The sequence below is a fragment of the Apodemus sylvaticus genome, chromosome 6 (genome assembly GCF_947179515.1).
Source record: "Apodemus sylvaticus chromosome 6, mApoSyl1.1, whole genome shotgun sequence".
NCBI classification, from domain to species: Eukaryota; Metazoa; Chordata; class Mammalia; order Rodentia; family Muridae; genus Apodemus; species Apodemus sylvaticus.
In genome coordinates this window covers 38,527,106-38,547,406 of record NC_067477.1, presented here as the reverse complement: position 1 = coordinate 38,547,406, position 20,301 = coordinate 38,527,106, and the positions used below count along the sequence as shown (strand labels likewise).

The window sequence follows — 20,301 nt, the reverse complement described above, 5'->3', positions numbered from 1 at the left end:
CAGCCCAGTGCTCTGCAATACTGAGACTCGCGGTTGGAATTGTGTGCCTGTGTGACAGCACTCTGGTGAAAGGCCCATATGGTAGGACTTCTACCTTTGACGTTTCTAGAAAATTTCACCCACCTATCTATACAGGAATCAAACTAATCAGGAAATGCCAGAATGCAGATTTACTATGGTGAAGAGAACAGTCATTATGAGACTGAGGCTCTGAGTGTGGTGACACACACCTATGAATCCTAGCACTTGGGTTGCACAGGATACGAGTGACAATATCCTGACTTAAAAGCCAAGTCAAACAAAACCTACCACAATACGTAACAGCTCAAGGGTTTCTGGATGTTCAATTTGTGATTAGCCATAGATGTGTGTACAGCAAGGGATCACACTAGGACGCTTGTTTGACAGTGGTGGCTAGTAGGCTGCTTTTAGACTTCTGGTGGTGTGTGGCTGCCAAGCAGATCACCCAGACCCCACCCATGGCCACAGACCTCTATTGTTCTCTGCTGCATGTTGCCAACCTCTCCGTATTTTGGGGGCATCTCTCCAGAGCCCCAGCTGTCCACCTTCCTGCCTGCCTGTAGTCCTTCCACTGACCAGGCTGCAGATGTATGCTCCCACTCGGTGTCACACAGCAAGCGTCTCATGCTGCCAACTGGTGGCACTGGAGTGGGTAGCACGGGGTGGTGGCTTAGGCTCTTCTCGCCCTAGCTTGTTTTGTCTAAGGGTTGAGTAAACAGGAAATATTGGGGACAAAGATGGTCTGCTACCCATTCTGTCTGCCTCATTTCTGAGGGAGGACACAACTGTGGGGCCAAGGCAGAGGGAGCACTCAGGTTTTTGCTGTGGTTGTTACATGTCCTGGGTGCACCCTATATACTCTACCACCAAACTTAAACCCCAGATGTCTTTCTCTTTTGTTTTTTTGTAGTTTTAGCTTCAGTTAGGGTCTTACTGAGTTGCTCTGACTGGCTCAAGCTGTGGTTTGCCTCAGCCTCCCAAGCAGATTACGGCTCAGCTGTTTTCCACACCCTAACTCAGCACAGTCCGTAGACATCGCTGCGAGGCAGATGATTTTTTTCCCTCTATCTCACAGAGAAAGAAACAGGCCCTGTCTGGTGTACCTATCATGATAGCTTGGGGCTGCAGCAGCTGATAGTTGGAATCAAAGTTTCAGACTTTGAAAAAACAGTGTGCACACATGGGTTTGCTACCACACACACAGGGACACAGTCCCCTGGTTACACTGGTAAGCGTGTCAAAGTTTCTGCATGGTCTGGTCTTTTCATGGTGTCTTCTGAAGGAATAGGGAAATGGAGATACAGAAGGGACAGTGGGGACAGCCTGCGGAGAGAAGAGGGGTAATTGCGGGATGAGGCAGTAGAATCAAACTCTTGACAGTCACCGGACACTCCCAGGAAGGTTGAGGGTGGCAGCGCATGGGCTCTGGCCTCAGTGTAGTCTTAGAGCTTTGAAGATTCATCATTTTCTCTGGTGGAAACCAGGAAAGGTGGGGATACAGGAGACAGATGCAAGGTGGGGAGGTTGGAGGAACCCAGCAGCAACAGGAAGAGGGCTTTCAGTCTTCCTAGGACTCCCCCTACTTGTCCCTCCTGCCAATCTGGGTCCATATAGCTGTCACAGGGTTTTTCAGCTCTGGCCAGTAGGGTGGGAAGGTAACGTGAAGAGCCCTTTGACGGTTGAGTCAGTACTCGGGAGTCTGGGAAGGGCTGCGCACTGGGCCAAGTCCACAGATGAGGATCACAAAGGCCCGTGTTGAGGCCGCAGTGAGAGCCGCCCCAGCCCTTTCTCTCCTTGTCCTGCAGCACCAGCCACACAGTCCAGGGACCTAGGCAAGGACTGCATCGACCAGCCGGAGCTGGCCAACTGTGCATTGATCCTGCAGGCCCAGCTCTGTGGCAATGAATATTACTCCAGCTTCTGCTGTGCCAGCTGCTCCCGCTTCCAGCCGAATGCCCACCCTGTCTGGCAGCAGGGATGAAGCTAGCTGTGGCGCCAGTTCTGGGGAGTGTGCTGGGGAGAAGGGATGGTAAGACATGGCTTGCAGACACTGCCCCTCTCACAAGTCCAGGGCTGAGCCCCAGCTGCTGCCAGTGCTAGCTGGCCTTCCCTGGAGAGCTCAGCAGGATCTGTCTGATATGACCACAGGCTGCTGGGAAGAGCCTTACACCGTCCCTCTATAGTTTCTGATGCATCGAGGACCCTTTATCCAAAATGCTTTCAACCAAGGTGTTTTAAACTTGTGTTTATAGACTTTACTAATTGAGCATCCCTAACCTAAACTTCTGAAGCTTGAAACATCCAAATGTCATGTCAGCCTTCAAAGTTGTCTGGGTTTCAAAGCACGTTTGAATTTGGGTGAGGGATGCTCACTTTGCACAGAGGATCGATCCACTTACCACACTGCAGAGCCAGCCAGTCGGTGGGATGTCTGTGATGGGAGTGTAGCTGCTCAGGCAGAGGTGAGCAGTCACTCAGGCTTTTCCATCTTCCGAGGCAGCATCATGGTGCCTTCCACACCATCACTGTGTGGAGCTCACAATGTAATGCTCAGGGAAGCACTTGATAGCCTGATAATCTGTGTGTGAATAAAACTGGGAAGGGGTCCCTGGAGGCAGGCTGGGAAGGTTCACTCCCGACACAGCCCAGCAGCAGAGAGCCATGCTTCCTTATATAGGGACAAGTGGAGCAGCATATCTGTTCTGCTAGAGAAAAATCCACAGTGGCTGGGGCTGGTGAGATGGCTCAGTGGTGAAGGCACACACAGAGCAGAGCTGTGAAGTCTAGATACTGACAGCTGGGGACAGCGGTGCAGGCCTACAATCCCAGTGCTTGGGAGGCTGATGCAGGAGTGCCAGTGTGAGCCAGCCTGGGCTGGAGTGATTCAGTTTTAGAGTAAACAAGCACAGAGCCCAGCATTAGCAATGTGACAATGACAGAGAGGCAGGGATTTTAGTAGTCTGAGCTGCAGGAGGGCATCCTTCATCTTTTAGCATCTCTGATTTCTTAATGCTCAAGGAACAGGCCTGGATTTACTGAGCTTCCAGGGCTCTTCCCACTAACTTCTCTGACTCCTGGAAGAGCGTCTAGTAACATAGGTCCCTATGGGACCAACGTTCTGACACTGGCTGGAATTCAAAGCTTCATGTGTGAGTGCTGTCTCAGGCCATTTTGCTCAAAAAGAGAGCTAAGGAATATCTGGGTGCCAGACATTTCTGTTTGCAGGTGGGAGTAGGGGCTAAATTGGGAGGTGAGGGATAAACTGCTCTTGGTCAGGGGCTGAATCTCATTCTACACAGAGCACACAAGGAACTCCTTAGTCTAAACCACAGCTTGGTAACTTCCTGTCTCCCCATTGATATTCTGACTTAATTGGCCTTGTGAATAGGCTGGATATTATAGGTGATGTGTAAACATGCCTGTGTGTGCACTGAGGGATCTCATGAAAGCTTAAAACATGCTCCACTGAGCTACACCTTAGGTAATTCCAATATATAGCCAAGACTGAGAAGCAGTGCTGTCAGGCACAGTGGCACACGCACACCTTTGAACCCAGCAGTTGAAAAACAGAGTTAGGTGGATCTTGAGCTTGTAGCTCAAGGCCAGCTAGGGCTACATAGTGAGACCCTGTTTCCTCATGCACAGCCACACTCTACCCCTGGGCTGGGGCTAAGAGACTTTGGCTTCTTGGCAGTCCATACTATTGCTGTAGATCAAATTCTAAGCATCAAGATCCCAGTCACACCCCTGAAATTTAAGGATATACTAATCCTCCCAAAAGATTTTATAGTCACAAGCTAGAAATGAGCAGTAGAAAGAGAATTAGATCAAAAACAGAACTATAAAGTCATTTGCAAATAAGAACAGCCCTTCATGGGCAAAAGCTCTACCACGAACATTTATTTTTGTTAAAGCAGATTATAAATTCTCATCAGTACAAATATATATATATGTATATATAACTTACATTTGATTGTAAGGCCAACGTTCAAAAGTAAAAATGAGATGGGATCTCACGTTGTTACCCACGGTCAAGTAGCTGCAACTGGCATGGGACATTCTGTTCATGGTGGGGTAAGAAGGGGACACAGACACACAGAGCACATAAATCAGGATCTCATCCCTGTAAAACTTGTGGGAACAAAACTTCAAGGACAGAACCCATTAAGACCCACATTACAAACTAACACAATAGCCCGTGTTCCCTTTTCTGGATAAGATTATGTCATTTTCACTGTAATGCCAAAGGATTAACATAAGGAAATTGCAATGATACATAAAAGATTCAACACACATTCTCTAGAGTGTAGATTGATTCCATTAAAATGATGACATTAGAATTTCACCATAGGTTTAAAACCAGGACAACACTGCTCGTTCATCTTATTAAAGTTACTACCTAGTGACTGTACTGGTCATCAGGATGATTGTTTTGCAATGTGCTAGTTAACAATGAATGATCACAAACAAGCCAGGGCTCCTGCCTACAACTTCCAACCCTTCCTCTTTTTTACTTCAATAGGCATCAATGATAAATCAATCTTATGTACAATTTCTTATATCTAACCCGCTCACTTTTGGCAAGATTACTTACAACTTGAACAACTTTTTAATATTGAGAACTATTTAAAATATTCTAGGTGCATAAAAATAAAGATTTTGGCTTTTTTTGATATATATATATATATATATTTATAATATTTATTCTGTAACTCAAAATGGAAGCTCAGCTTTATCCCCAGACTACAGCTCTACTGGGCAGCTGCTGCCGTGCCCTCCTGTGAACCCAGCAGCATGGCCTGCCTGGCTTCTCCTAGCCACACCGTTCCCCATCCAGCGCTAACACAGCCCGGGACTGGGAGGAACGGGTGACCAGCCTGAAAAATAAAGGGAGATTGTTTTGTTTTGCTTCCTGTTATGTTTTATATTCCAGTAAATGTGCTTTGAATACAGATTCCTCTTCAGATCTTCTGCCTGTTGCCAGAGATTTGTTAGGGTGAGCGGGGCCAGAAGGCAGCATCTCCCTGCTGTCTCTAGCCTAGCTGCAGGGCAGTCCTTCCCAGGAAGGCTTGGACGCCACCCCCTCGCTGGACTGTGCTTGGACTTGCTCCTTGGGACTTCTGGGAGTAGTGAAAAGTGTGCTGATCTGGAAAGCAAAGTCCCCTTGTCTTCCCCCGCTGCCCTTGCCTAAGTACAGAAAACCCCGCTCACAGAGACTGCCTAGAGTTCTATTTCAAACGTCTTCTGTAGGTCACTGGAGAAAGGGTTGGTAGGAGAGGGATTTGTACGCTGCTTGGACTTGCTTTCTAGTGCGGCCCACTGAGCTTCGAAAGGATCCACTGGGTAGGTGCCTGGAGGGACTTCTGCATGCCTGTTTCCTGAGGCTAACCCACCATTGTCTACACCATTGAAAGCTGCAGAACCATTGAGGTGCTGAGCAGGAGGCTTAAAGAAGGGACTGGTGGTAGCACTACTTGTCTCATATTGAGGGAATGTCTGCTGCTTGGCCAGGCTGGGTGACTGATGTGGATGAGTGGCCTGAGGATGGCCCGCAGTGCCAAACACATTGGCTACCATCTGAGATGGGGTGATGCCCACTACAGGCACATTAGAGGCTGGGTAGGGCATTCCATTGGCCACAGGGTACGACTGGGTAGGGACAAAAGCTGGTTGTAGGGGTGGGACCACACCCACTGGCACAGGCGGAGACGTGAGGAATGCTTGTCCTTGGAAAGGAGGTGCTGGAGGGGCAACAGCAGCGGGCGGAGGCGGCTGGAGAACTGGCTGCAGAGGGGCAGCTGAGACCTGCGGCTGCTGGGCCCGCACACTTTTTGACACTTCTTCTAACCAACGGTCAGCCTCAGAGGGAGTGCGTCTGTGACCAGCCTGGAAGAGACCCGGAGAGGCAGCACCAGACGACTGACCCCACTCAGTCCCTAGAACCAGAGAGAGAGGAAGAGTCAGAAGCCTTTCTCACTTGGTAACCTTGGTTATGTGACTGACTCTAAATGTCCCATGATGGGACACTTGGTGGTTCTGGCAGAGGGACCAAAGGGTCGCCAGCCTAGGAGCTCTGCTTTGGGATGAGATGTCATCTTAAGGCATGCTGGGGCTCAGATGCCCTAAGCCAAGGCAGCTGACTGTAGGTAGCAGACCTGGCATACTGCCATGGCACATCCTCGGTGGAGAAACTGACTTATACTACCCCATGGGTCAAAGAGCTGGGCACAAAGGGGCATGCCTGTGTGCCCAGAACAAGGGGTTTGAGGCAAGTGGATGGAGAATTGAACAAGGCTCTGTCTTAAAAATGCAAAACCAAAAACATGAATAATTAAAAAACTGTACCTCCCCCCAAATACCCCAAAATCCAGCAGTAGTGGTATACTCTTCTAATCCCAGCACTCAGAGGTGCAGGTCTACAAAGTGAGTTCTAGGACAGCCAGAGTTATACAGTGAGAGTATGTCTCGAAACCTCTCAGAAAAGCTAGTAAAAATACAGAAAGGTCTGGGAGCCCACTCTGTGACACTTTAGATGAGCCTGCCATGCAGGGTGCCTTTATCTATAGGCAGCTGCGTGTTACTAAAATCCAGTGACAAAAAAAAAAAAAAAAAAAAAAAAATCCAGTGACAAGGATTGTGGGGGTGGGGCAGGAGCCAGTGGCTTATTAGAATTTTATGGTAGCCAAGTTCCACAGTCCTGAGAACATCCTATCTAATCCCTTTAGTCCCAGTTTTATAGCTAGTTTTTCCCACAGCCACTTCTGTCTAGGAAAGAATATAGTTTTCACAGTAGTCCTCATTTAGGTAACTGGCCATTTTTAAAGAACTTGCTCCCAGAATCCATTTCACCATCTGTGGCCACCTTACCCGGATGTATGGCTGCAATTTCCTTGTTAGCAGCATCAGGGGCATGTGCCCAAGGGTTGGTTTCACGGACAGGCATTGCTACGGGTGCTAGAGCAGTACTGGCTGGCTTAGCAGTGAGCACATGGAAGGCTGAGTCAGTACCATTAGCTATAATGGAGCAGACAACAGTGATGGAGTTAATTCATGCAGGGGTCCAAGCGACATGAGAGGGGGTCAGTCAGGCCAGTGTGCAATATTGGAACTGGCAAGAGAGAGCAGCTGCTTCGGGGATGATCATGCTATCCTGCCATGGGTACACATACCACATGACAAAAAGGAGATCGCATCAAATGACTGCACTGATGAAGTCAAATGATGTTCTTTGAAAATATGTAGATGAGAGACAGAATGAAGCCTAATAAATACAATTTCAAATTAAATTGATCATGACTATTCATGCAACTAGGCTCTGGCTTAAATTAAGTAGACAAAGCATTTTGCTTCACACTTTTCTAAAAGATTAATAATAATGGGTTAAGTATAACAATTTCTTAGTATGTTCTCAGCACCAAGCTAACAATATTTTATATACACCAAATTTAATTCTTTCAAAAGTCTCAAAAGTCTGGGATTAGGGAATGAGTTCCAGTGTGTTCTACAGATGCCTAAAGCTGGAGAGCATCCGGTATAATACTGTGTTTTTACCTATACATTCAAACCTAGGATAAAGTTTAATTTGTAAGCTTGGTACACTGAGAGGCTAATAATTACTGTAAGAATATATTATAATAAAGTTATTTAAAACATGAACTTTTTGTTTCTGGAATTTTCTATTTAATGATTTGAGATAGTAGTTAACCACAGGCAACTAAAGCTTCAGAAACAGAGACCATCAATGAGGGGTCTACAGTTTGCCTGTATAACTGGTTAAAAAAAAAAAAAAAACACGTGGTTTGTGTTCTCATTTACTTTAATACATTTGTCATTTGTTACAAAATTAATTTTATATCTTTGTCTTTTCGCCATGTAACAGTCATAATATCCAGTGTGCTGACTTCTTCCCACATTTCCTTTACCCAGCTAAAGCTTTCCTTTGTCAGCCTCTAGTCTGTCCTCGGGCTTTCCGTCATATCTAGCATGGACGACGTTCCCTTAGGATGGACAGCCACACTCAGGGTGATAGCAGTGTTTACCTGGGGCTATGAAACAACAAAACTACATCAGCTAGAGCCTGGGCGCCCTGTAAAGACAGAGGACTATGCTCTGCTCAGGGTCTACACCCAGTGCCCCACAAGCAGTCGGCAGTGAACTATAAGTGGGGCAGGAAGATCTGAATTTAAGTCCCAGATGCACAGCTTGTGCAGTTCACTCAGCCTATCTCAGCCTCATTTTCCTTCTTTGTAATGTCTACCTTAAGAACTATTTGAGGATTAAATAAGACAGCGCATGAGCATTTCCAACTGTGGCAAGCACTGATAGTGTTCCAATATATTGAGCTTATTTTTTTCTAGTACTATAAATGTCTGTTAGATGAAAAGAAAATCTACATGATGATATAAAGGACACATGATTATAAGCATTATGTCAAAAGATTGAGACCTAGAAGCAAAACAAAGGGGTACGGCAGCTTCCTTTTTTGTAATAGCACTTTTAGTACAGCCCTTTCTACTTGAAAAGTTCTCAAAAGAAATGGGAATTGGCAGTTATTAGGAGACACTTATTTACTGACCTGTGAGTTAGGAATTTAATTTAGTATGTTGGAGGTTGGGGAGGGAATGGCACTAACTCCAACCCTGAAGTAACTCTGTTGTCACAAAGGCCAATTTAGAGACCACAAAATGAACCAGTGAGCCAGGAGAGAGGCTTCTACTTTATGAATCTCTTTCAGGAGAGAGAAGAGAGGTCTAGGTCTCAATGTTAACACCATTGACATTTGGTCATTGACCATTGATCATGGATGATGATCTGTTGTAGGTGCTGCCTTGCATATTGAAGGATGCTTGGCAGTACTTCGATTGCTATAACAATCCCAAAATGTCTCCATTCAATGATACCACATTTTCCCTGAGGGGGCAAAATTGTTCTTGGTGGAGAATCACAGAGCCTTAACTGATCCTGACAGCTGTTGGTTCTGTGTTCTGTAAAGCTGACTGGCTGTTCTGTCCCACAGGTCAAGAGGTGAATAAAGCAGTGGATGGAGGCTACAGAGACTTTCTTGGATGCGGAGACAGATGTATTCATGCCCAATGATGAAAAGTGGACAGCTTAGACAAGAGAGCAAAAGCCCAAAGACGTGGCTGATGGGGAAAGAGGGACAGCAGCAAGCTCAGGATGCCAACTTCTAGTTCATGAGAAGCATGCTAACAGGATGAGTTTTTATTAAAGAGAAAAACTGAGGTCAGAGGTCACCCACCTTGTAACACAGGGGACTGCGGTGCCACCAGTGTCACTGGTTTGGTCATTGGAGCAGAGGAGAAGGGGTCCTCCGAGGGCGTGCTAAAGGCACTGGTGATCTGGGAGCACAGGGAGCTGATGCTCTCGGCCTCTCCTTCTACCTCGGGCACTGCAAGGCAAACAGGAAATGGTTCTGGAGTCCTGAAATATGACAGTACAGCGTAGACGGCCATTTCCCATTTAACACCTTTCCTTGCAGAGGCAGTCAAGCCTCAACTGTCAGGCAACACAATCAGCTTCAGTAAGTTAATACCTCAACTTTCAGAGAGGAAAGTAGAAAACATCAGTAACTCATGTACTGAGATCGTCTTTCTCTGAAAATCCCAAATTTATTTCTTCTTGAGACATAGCTGGGAATTTGGTGGAGTTTTTTACGTAAATCTTTTTGTATAGCTGGGTCTTTCTGGAAGATCTCTGCAACCTACTTGACTTTCAAACCAGTTCCCAGAAGCTACAACCCAATCAAGTTCTAGAGCTGATAAACAATTTTTTTTCCAGAAAAATAGAGTTAAGTCTAGATACAAAAGCTTTACCCTGAATAAATTAGGGCATGTTACCATTCTCATTTTCTTTTCATTTTTGGGGTGTGTGTGTGTCTTTCTGCAGCTCTGGCTGTTCTGGAGCTTGTCTTGTAGACCAGGCTGGCCTTGAACTCAGAGATTGGCCTGCCCCTGCCTTGCAAGTGCTGGGATTAAAGGCCTTGTGCCACCATTGCCTGGCACTCTCATATTTAAAGTTTTAATATTATTTAATTATATAATTTAATTTTAAAATAAAATTAATTTCTGAACTGAAATGTAGAATGCTAAACACTCTCTTTAATACTAATTCTGGAAAGTCAAGCAGGAAGATTGCTTTGACCTAGAGTTTGGAGTTCAAGTAATTTGAGATTCTGGGGGCAAGAGGGGAGGGAGGAGGCAAGACAGGGCTCTGAGAATATTTCCTCATTACTGAGCAAACAATTTATGTGTACTGAACCTTTGCTCATCTGTGAAAAGAGAAAGGTTTTGTGCCTCATCTGCCCCAGAGGGAGACTGCAACAAGGTACTTGAAGCATCTACAGTTTCTGTTTTGAAAGTGCTGAAAGCTGAAAAGATTTGCCATGATCACCTAACTCTAACTGTTCTTTAGGCCTAGCTCTATTGCCCACAGGTCTGTCTTCTCTGCATTTGCAGTGTTGTCAGGAGAAGTGCCCACTGGGCCAGAGCTTCCTCCTGGTCAGTTATGGAGATAACATGACTGTCTCAGAGGGAAGGCTAACAGGGCCAGTAAAAGCACCAACCAGCTCTAACACTGAGCTGTACTTCATGCAGACACACAGCGGCATGAATAAATGAGTGATCACCTGCTTCTGCTCAACAACAGGCCTTAGATTAGTATAAGGGAGCCATTTGGAGTTTCTTCTCCATGAAGCCAACCTCCCACAAATACAAGGAACACTTCCCTATTTCTTCCATTCCTTTGACGGTGCTGCTGTTAACCTGTAAATGTTTCTAAAACCTATTTAATTCTCTGGGGTTCTATGAGAACAGAAAGAATGGAAATTTGAAACCTTTTATGTATGGAAATAGGCTAGCTGAGAGATAGTACATCTGTATCAGGACAAACCAGACCTTGTGGCTCAGGCTAGAAATTCCATTGTGGCTCTGTCACTACTGGTGGAAGAGAAATTAATTATTCATGGCCCTAGCTCGCTCTCATATGAAATGACACACACTAAAACAGCTTCAGAGACAGGTGTGACTAATTTAGAAGAATTTGTGTTGTTCCTGATGGAGTTAGAGCACATTACCTGTGTTTTTCATTGGGAAATCAGTCTTCCTCTGCATAGTGGAAGGCAACTCATTGATGCGTAGGGACAGCTGGCGTTTAAAGGGTGACATCTTCTGGCTAAGAGCAGGAAATCCCCGAAAAGAGCCTTGGCGAGCAAGCTGTTCAATCGGTGCATGCCGGCGTGGGATAGCGTGAGGGTTGCTCATCTCTAAAGAGGCAGTAGTGTCCGCAGTGGGAGAGGCGGGAGAGGATGGGGATGGGGCAGTGCTGCCAGGAGCCACTGATGGACCAACAACTGTCTTGTCTGTCTCAGCTCAAGAAAACCAAAGAAAAAGACCTTAGACCTTAGCAGTGACCTTCAAACACCTTGAGTTCACAGAGCTGAGAGCTCAGAAGCCCTCACATTCAACTCATCCATTTTCCCATGTTCAAATCTAATATATTCGACAGATGATGGTTTAACAATACCCTGCTTGTTTTATCCCCTATTAAGACACAATTCCAAGCATCTACATAAATCCTCACAGCAAACAATAACCACTACCCTACCATGGGATCGAAACCCATAAAATAAGTAAATACATCTTTTATTGGGGGGAGGGGGTTCAAGACAAAGTTTCTCTGTGTAGCCCTGGCTGTCCTGGAACTTCCTCTATAGACCAGGCTGGTATTGAACTCATAGAGATCTGCCTGCCTCTGCCTTCCAAGTGCTCCACCACTGTCCAGTGTAAATAAATAATCTTAAAACACAAATAACCCAGCTCCAATGAAGTCCTCATGCAAGGTCCTTAGGAGAATGATGGTGTGGGGAATGCAGAGATGACCCAGTGGTGAAGAGAATGTGCTGCTCTCCAGAGGATCTAAGTGAATTCCCAGCACTCACATCAGGGGGTTCACAACCTCCTCTAACTCCAGCTCCAGGGGATTCAGACACTCTCTTCTCAACTCCATAGGCACCTGCACATACGTATCACATATTTCCCCCCATGTGTACAAATTTAAAATGAAAATTAAAAGAATGAGTCATCTGGGTGGCAAAATTCTATTGCCAAACACACATGATCTGGCCCAGGTCACAGAGATCAAGTTAGAATGATGCTGGAGGCTTTCCTCCTGCTGTCTAGTCTTTAAAGCACATGATGTTATGTAGGCTTCTGGGGGAAGCTGTCACACAGTGTTACCCAGGTGTGGACCCTACAAGCAGCAATAGTAGCTGGCTAGGCAAGATGAGCCCACTGGTACAACAATGCAAAGTCTATTGTGAGGGTAATAAGTACTTTCTAATTGGATTTGGGGCCCCTTCCAAAAGAGGAGGGTCATATCTGGTACTGTAAATCTAGTAAAAAAAAAAAAAAAAAAAAACCTGTGGTTCAGAGGCTGGGGAGATGGCTCAGCAAGTGAGGTGCTTTCTCTGAAAGTCTGAGGCCTGGAGCTTGGATCCTCAGGACCCAAGAGAATGTCTCCTACACATGGTGGTTCACGTGGGATTCCAGCCCTAAAGAAGAGACAAGGGGGAATCCTAGAAGCAAGCAAGCCACCTTAGACTATCCAAATCAGTGAGCTCTGGATTGAACTGAGAGACTCTGCCTTAAGAATAAGGTGGAGGAGCTGGAGAGACGGCTCAGTAATTAAGAACACTAGCTGCTCTTTCAAAGGACCTGGGCTCCCAGCACCCATACCGTGGGTCACCGCTACCTGTACCTCCAGTCCCAGGGAGTCTACCACTTTTTTCTGGCCTCTGAAGGTATAGGGTATACATGGGGCACATAGACATACACACAGGCAAAACTCCCATAACATAAAAATTAAAATTTAAAGGTTATATAAAAAAAGAATAGAGTGCCAGGCGGGGGTGGTGCACGCCTGTAATCCCAGCACTCTGGGAGGCAGAGGCAGGTGGATTTCTGAGTTTGAGGCCAGCCTGGTCTACAGAGTGAGTTCCAGGACAGCCAGGGCTACACAGAGAAACCCTGTCTCGAGAAAAAAAAAGTTTTAGGTTTTCACATATTGTTAAGGAATCTCTCTTCGAGTATGGCATGGGCAGGAATTGGGAATGCTAACAATAGAACCCAGGACCTTGAACGTGTAGGAATGCTCAATCACTGAGCTTCTGCAATCCCAAGGGTTCCTTCAGTCTGTAGGACACTTGTCTCTGATAGCTTCAAATATAAACCTGGTGAGAAAACCTGCATTAAACAAACACATTACAGTAGAACACACTGTACCTTTCTTGGCATCTTGCAACTGTTTCATGATCTCCTCTCTTTCGGCTTGTTCAGTGGCAGTTGTAACACGGAATGATCCTTCTCTTGTAAAAGTGGTTCTACTGGCGTCAAAAGTAGCAGTGACTCCACACTCCTTCTCCCGCTTCTGCTTACGCTCTAAACAGGCTGCAAAAGCACAGCCCACAGCATGGCTCAGTCTTTCCCCCTGGAGAGAGCAGGTTTTAAAAGCTCTATGAGAGAGTTATAGCATAAATAACTACATACAAACACAGCTGCTAGCCGGGCGGTGTGTGGAGCATGCCTATAATCCCAGCACTATGGGAGGCAGAAGCACGCAGATTTCTGAGTTCAAGGCCAGCCTGGTCTACAGAGTGAGCTCCAGGACAGCCAGGACTATACAGAGAATATAAAATATTGTTAGCTTGGTGCTGAGAACATACTAAGAAATTGTTATACTTAACCCATTATTATTGTTGGCCTGATTTAATCTTTTAGAAAAGTGTGAAACAAAATGCTTTATCTATTTAATTTAAGCCAGAGCCTAGTTGCATGAATAGTCATGATCAATTTAATTTGAAATTCAGTCTCGATAAAAACCGAAAACCAAAAAAAAACCCCCCAAAATACAAAAACAAACAAACAAAAAACCAAACACAGCTGTTGCTAATTACTGTCTTTATATTCAAGCCTCCAATTTACCTTTATTTTTTAACTAACTCTCTCTCTCTCTCTCTCTCTCTCTCTCTCTCTCTCTCTCTCTCTCTCTCTCTCTCTCTGTGTGTGTGTGTGTGTGTGTATGTGTATTTGCGCACATGTGAATACAGATTTCCTTAAAGGCCAGACGTGTTGAATCACTCTGGAGCTGAAATTTCAGGAGGTTGTGAGAGGCTTCACTGAAGTGAGAATATTGGCTTCTTTAAACACACACACCCACACCCACACCCACACGGGGGGGGGGGGCGCTAGGGGGAAGAGAGAGAGAGAGAGAGAGAGAGAGAGAGAGAGAGAGAGAGAGAGAGAACAGGAATGTGCTTTTCTTTTAATCCCAGGTGTGGGATATGGGCCTGCCTCAAATTGTCCACAGCAGATGACTATGATTTACCTCATGCTCTAGCAGGGTGGTGATTTTGCCAGCTGCAAACAGCTTCTGTAACTGTGTGGCATTTGGAATTCTGGGGACTTTTCAAAGGGTACATAAACGCTAGAGCCCTGGGAGGTAGACTGTTGGTTGGTGGCTGTTGGTTGTGGTTTGTTAAGTAGCTGTGTGCAAAGAAGAAATTAGGTATCATGATGGCAAAGACCAAACGTACCCCAAGGAACTCGACACCCCTAACCAGCAGGAAGTAGTCTATCAATAGCATCACCCCCTTTCCCCTATGTCCTTTTTTTCCTCTCCTATCTACTGTTAGGGGATTGAAACGTTAGAAAGGGGGTAGAGAAGGGTAGAAGAAGAAAGAATCCACAAACTACTAAGAATGGTTACACTTGACTTGGGTGCTGGGGACAGAACTCAGGGTAGGGTTGGGGGGGTTCTCTGCAAAAGCAATATGTGCTTTTCATTACTGAGCCATTTTTCCAGCTCTTGAGGTGCTTTTTAAAAGGGGAACAGCAAGAATACTTGCCAGATAATTCTAAAACTCCACTGGAGAGGAAGGAATCTCAGGAGCTTGACTACACTGACAACAAGTCAGGGATGGAGGGTTTACAAACTTCAAAACTCTGGTTTATAAGGGGACTCAAGTGCTAAGCCTAGTGGGCATGCCTTTAACCCTGGCACTCAGGAGGCAGAGGATGGCAGAGCTCTGTGAGTTAGAGGCCAGTCTGATAGTGAGTTCCAGGACAGCCAGTGCTACACACTCAGAACAAACAAACAAACAAAGGGACTAGGAAAGCCTTGCTTTTTCACTTTTCTAATGTTGGCAGCAGTAGCCTTCCCCTCACGCCTTCTGTGGTAGTCTGAATACGCTTGGCCCATGGGAAGTGACACTATTGGAGATGCAATCTTATTAGAGGAGGTGTAACTTTGTTAGAGGAACTGTGTCACTGTGGAGGTGGGATTTTGAGGTCTCCTATACATACATACATACATACATACACACACACACACACACACACACACACACACACACACACACACACACGTTATATGTGCTCAAGTCTGGCCATTGTGATCCAGACCTTCCTCCTGGCTGCCTAAAGAAGACAGTCTCCTCCTGGCTGCCTTTGGATCAAGATGTAGAACGCTCAGTACCTCCTCCAGCACCATGTCTGTCTGCTTGCCTGCCGTGATGCTTTCTGTCATGATGATAAGCCAACCCCAATTAAATGTCTTTTATTAAAGAGTTGCCCAATTAAAGAGTTGTCTTGGTCATGGTGTCTCGTCACAGCAATAAACCCTAACTAACTAAGAGAGAAGTTGGTACCAGGGACTAGAATATTGTTGTGATAGTCCTGAACATGCTTTTGTTCAGAGGAATGTAGATTTTGGAATTTTGGATTAGGAAAGCAGTGGGATGCTTTAGGTGGGGCTTGATGGGCCATACAAGTAGGAACATGGCAGATAGTGTACTGAAGGTGATTTGAACTGTGGGGCCTGACTCAGAAGTTTCAGAGGAGAAGAATTTTAATATGTTGCCTAGAGCATGTTCTTGTGATATTTTGGTGAAGACTATGGCTGCTTTGCCCTTGTCTGAAGAGTCTGCCTAAAGCCAAGGTGAAGAGATTCAGATTAATTTCTTCGACAAAGAAGTCTCAAAAAAAGCCTAGCATAGACTCTGTCCTGTGGTTCAGTCTTATGACAACATGGAGCATTTTGATCAAGCATAGAAAGCTTAGAAAGGAAAAATACAAAATATATGGTTCAAAGATTAAAGGGGCACCAAGAAGTGGAATGGAGCTAAATCCTGTGTTAAAGGATAGTAAATGGAATTAAGGGAGTGGTGACCTTGGGGCAAAATCCAACCGAGATAAACTTATTGTTTATATGTTTGCAAATGAACAAGGGGCCACGTTCCAGTCCCAGCAAGCAGCAGAATTTGGCAGCTTCAACCACATGGCCCTGGCTTTAAATTCAAGAATAGAAGGAATCACTGGAACAAATGATGCGGCTTAGCTGAAGCCAAGAAATTAGCAATGATTCAGAGAGACCTGTGGGGGTTGTTCTGTTACCATGCATTGAGTTTACACCAAATATGTATAGTTTTATCATGTATTTTTTATAATCCTAATAAGTTTGTGTATATTTCCTATGGATTAAATGAATATAGACCATCAGTTTCATGGAAAAAAAAAAAAAAGAAGACGAAGAAGAGGTCAGTGTCGCTGAGATAAAATGTCCTGAGAGCACAATGAAGTTGTGTGTTAGAGACAGAGCTTGTGCTGCAGCTGGACATGGTACTGTGTCAGAGTCATTCAGATGGTACTGGTTTTGAAGGCATGAAGGGGTCATGGAGATCAGCTGAGGCTTGGCACTGTGAGAGGCCAGGAACAGCCATTGGTGAAGGTACAAGGCCTGGGGTTTGATCTCCAGCACCACAAAAAAGAGAAGTAAATATAAATAAATATAAATAAATCTCCATCAGGTACAAGGCCTATCATTTCAGTACTTAGTGTGGCTGAAGTAGAAAAAGAAGTTTTAAGTTAGTTTGGACTGTAGAGCGAGGAGACTTTGTCTCAAAATAAAGATCTATTTCTATGCATTAATTTCTATCATAGTCCAATCCTTACTTCCTTTATGTTGTGCTATGTGCATATGAGTGTAGTTGGTGTCTAAATAGGCCAGAGGCATTGAATCTCCTAAAGCTGGAGTTACAGGGGATCATGATCCTTTCTATATGGGTACTGGGAATCAAACTTGGCTAATCAAAAAAACATAAAATCTACTCTTTTTTGTTTGCTTGTTTTTTCTTTTCAAGACAGAATTTCTCTTGTGTAGTCCCGGTGCCCTGAAACTGTAGAACAGGATGCCCTTCAACTCACAAAGATCTGCTTGCCTCTGCCTCTCAAGTGCTGGTATCAAAGGTGTGCGCTCCCACTGCCTGGTTATAAACTCCAGTCTTATAAAACAAAACAAAACCAAAAACAAACCCCAACAAACTCTGTAAACACTTTACTGATGAAAAGCTCCAACTCAAAAAGCTGAGCAATATGGTGACATGTTGTATCTGTGTCATCTCGTGTCCCTGCCTCCAGTCTCTCTCTCTGATGTTGGGGAATGAACCAGGGTATCAGTCAATGAGCTCACCAAGGCATCTCTGCTTCACTTTATTGGCTTGAGATCTTAGGCAATGGCTTTGCATTCTGATTTCTAGCTCATAGGCTCAAAGCAAGCTTGAGAATTATTTGAATAGACTCTTACAACAAAGCATCACGTTCTTATTAAAAATGTAATGGGAACTGCTTTGCCAACACTAGCTGAAAGCAGCTCAGCTAGAATCCTCATGACGGCATATGCCATGCTGGACTCACCGTGTCTTTGACAGCCATGAAGCAATGACAGATCCATCTCCGAGTGGTGCCATCTCGACATATGTAAGAAAAGGCTCTATCAAAGTTCCTATCTGGGGCGCAGAAAGAAACTTTTTCTATTGTCTGGTCAACTATGAGGTCCTAGAAAATGGACACACAGAAAGCAAGAAAAGGCTTATGAGGTTATCTGGTCTTCTCAGAAGCAGCATAGATATTCATGTGGCAATGCAGAATCCCTACACAGGTTGCAACCTGATTAGGAAGCATCACTTGGCTCAAATAGTTCCCTAACTTGATCTCCATATTCTCAAGGATGGATTTGTCAGTTGGTTCTAGTTCGGAGCTCTTCCACAGCAGTTGCCATGTTCATTGACAATATGCATACATAAACAAATGCTTAAATCCTCTTGGTTTATTTGCAAATAGAGCAAAAACATACAATAGTGAGTTCCCATTATATATTATACAAATTAGAATGAGGATACATATTATTCTATACTTCTTCCTTTCAAATAACTATATCTCTATCCAGTAGATAGGGTTTCTCTGTGTAGCCCTGGCTGTCCTGGAACTCACTCTGTAGACCAGGCTGGCCTCGAACTCAGAAATCCGCCTGCCTCTGCCTCCCATGTGCTGGGATTAAAGGCATGTCACCACCACTGCCTGGCATCAGTAGAAATTTTTTAGTTCAAGTATTCTATTTTTAATATGTAGAGTTTTCTCTTATTCTGATTTATTTCTTCTTTTCTTTCCTTTTTTCTTTCCTTTTATTTTCTTTAGACTCACTGTGTAGCTATAGGTGTCCTGGAACTTAAGAGATCCTTCTGGCTCTGACTCCCGAGCTGAGATTAATGGCACATATCACCATGCACAGCCCTAAAATTTTTATTTGCTTTTTTCCCAGAACTTCTGAGATTATCTAGCTGTTTATTCAACAGTAGCATTTTTTCTTTCAAATCCCTCAGTGTGATTTTAATGTCCACTTTACAGGTTCTGTCTGCTTGTGCTAGATTATTTCGGGGTTGGGTCTCTACTTTCTCTGTGAGAATGAATCACAGTTTCTATTTCTTCATATGCTAGAGAATGGGGCATCATCACAACATAGTTTCTTGCTCAAAGAAAGGTTAGGGACCCAAAGTTATGACTTTTATATCTATACTAATTTGTGCAGATCATGGCATGATCTTGTCACAAGCAGTGTCACTAATTCTAACACTGTATTAATCCTGGATAATAGGTAAAATATAAAGGTGGGAAAATTATGCCAATTATGGTGCACATGGTGGCCCATGCCTGAATCCCAGAACTTGGGAGGCTAGGCCAAGAGAACTGATGCACATTCAAGGTCAAACTGCATTGCTGCATAGTGAACTCAAGATGAGACTGGGCTACACAGAGAGACCATCCCCCTCCCATCCTCAGCTCAACTAATCTACCCTCCAGTAACTTATCAGTCAACATGGAAAGAACGAAATTCATAAATGTAGCTTCTAAAAAAGTAGCCACCAGAGGGCAAATCAGTTTCCAATTACAGTGAAAATCAAATACATTGCCATAAGAATGACAAATTGGCTTGCTGTGGTGGCAACAAGCCTGTTATCCCAGCACTAGGGAGGCTGACACAGGGGAATTGCTAGATCAAACTCAGCAAGACCGACTCTTTCCTTCCTTCTTTCCTTCTTTCCTTGTTCCTTCCTTTCTTAAAATTTATTTATTTATGTATATGCGTACACTGTAGCTGTCTTCAGACACACCAGAAGAAAGAGGGCACCAGATCCCAGTAGGGATGGTTGTGAGCTACCATGGGGTTACTGTAAATTGAACTCAGGACCTCTGGAAGAATAGTCAGTGCTTTTAATGACTAAGCCATCTCTCCCGCCCCACCACATTATTTTCAAAAATAAATTTCATCCAAAAAATGTATTAAAAGGATACAGGTTTAAAAATATACTTAAAATCTCTACTGCTTAAAACTGTGTTAAATTAGTTGGGCGGTGGTGGCACACGCCTATAATCCCAGCATTCTGGGAGGCAGAGGCAGGCGGATTTCTGAGTTCGAGGCCAGCCTGGTCTACAGAGTGAGTTCCAGGACAGCCAGGGCTACACAGAGAAACCCTGTCTCGAAAAAATAAACAGACAAACAAACAAACAAAAAGCCACACACACACACACACACACCAAACAACAACAACAAAAAACCAAAAAAAAAAAAATGTTTTAAAGCCTATAAATATTTTTAGCTTAAAAAAGGTCAAAGGTTTGAAATGTCACTATATTAAGCCATTTAAGAATCATTAAATGGCTTGTCATACCTGTTGTTGATTCACATAACTTTATCCAAATTAACTTCTGGTTAAAGAGCATTTCTTGACTTTAGTCTTAAGAAAATTTATTAATGATTAATTGCCCATACATATCTTGGGTGTTTAGGGTCCCCTTTCTCTCAAATGCAGAGTGCTACCTGGAAAACCTCATGACTCTACAGCTAACCTTGCCCCTCCCTCCCCGGTTCTGT

At 44.5% G+C, this 20,301-nt stretch overlaps 2 protein-coding genes across 11 annotated transcripts in view; one reads left to right on the top strand and one right to left on the bottom strand.

Annotated features, from left to right (window-relative positions):
- The window catches only part of Papln (papilin, proteoglycan like sulfated glycoprotein), a 34,920-nt gene extending 29,989 nt beyond the window's left edge, over positions 1-4,931 (top strand). For all 3 annotated transcript variants that reach the window (XM_052185468.1, XM_052185467.1, XM_052185466.1), the window contains one exon: positions 1,827-4,931. In XM_052185468.1, coding sequence (XP_052041428.1) covers positions 1,827-2,002 — 176 coding nt within the window. In that variant the 3' untranslated portion in view covers positions 2,003-4,931. The remainder of the gene's footprint in view (positions 1-1,826) is intronic.
- The window catches only part of Numb (NUMB endocytic adaptor protein), a 118,560-nt gene continuing 102,160 nt past the window's right edge, over positions 3,902-20,301 (bottom strand). For 6 of the 8 annotated variants that reach the window (XM_052185470.1, XM_052185469.1, XM_052185475.1 and 3 more), the window contains 6 exons: positions 17,787-17,927; positions 13,320-13,524; positions 11,114-11,407; positions 9,281-9,430; positions 6,889-7,035; positions 3,902-5,957 (listed from right to left, as the gene is read on the bottom strand). In XM_052185470.1, coding sequence (XP_052041430.1) covers positions 5,242-5,957; positions 6,889-7,035; positions 9,281-9,430; positions 11,114-11,407; positions 13,320-13,524; positions 17,787-17,927 — 1,653 coding nt within the window. In that variant the 3' untranslated portion in view covers positions 3,902-5,241. The remainder of the gene's footprint in view (positions 5,958-6,888; positions 7,036-9,280; positions 9,431-11,113; positions 11,408-13,319; positions 13,525-17,786; positions 17,928-20,301) is intronic. The other 2 variants (XM_052185476.1, XM_052185477.1) reach the window with 1 other exon arrangement.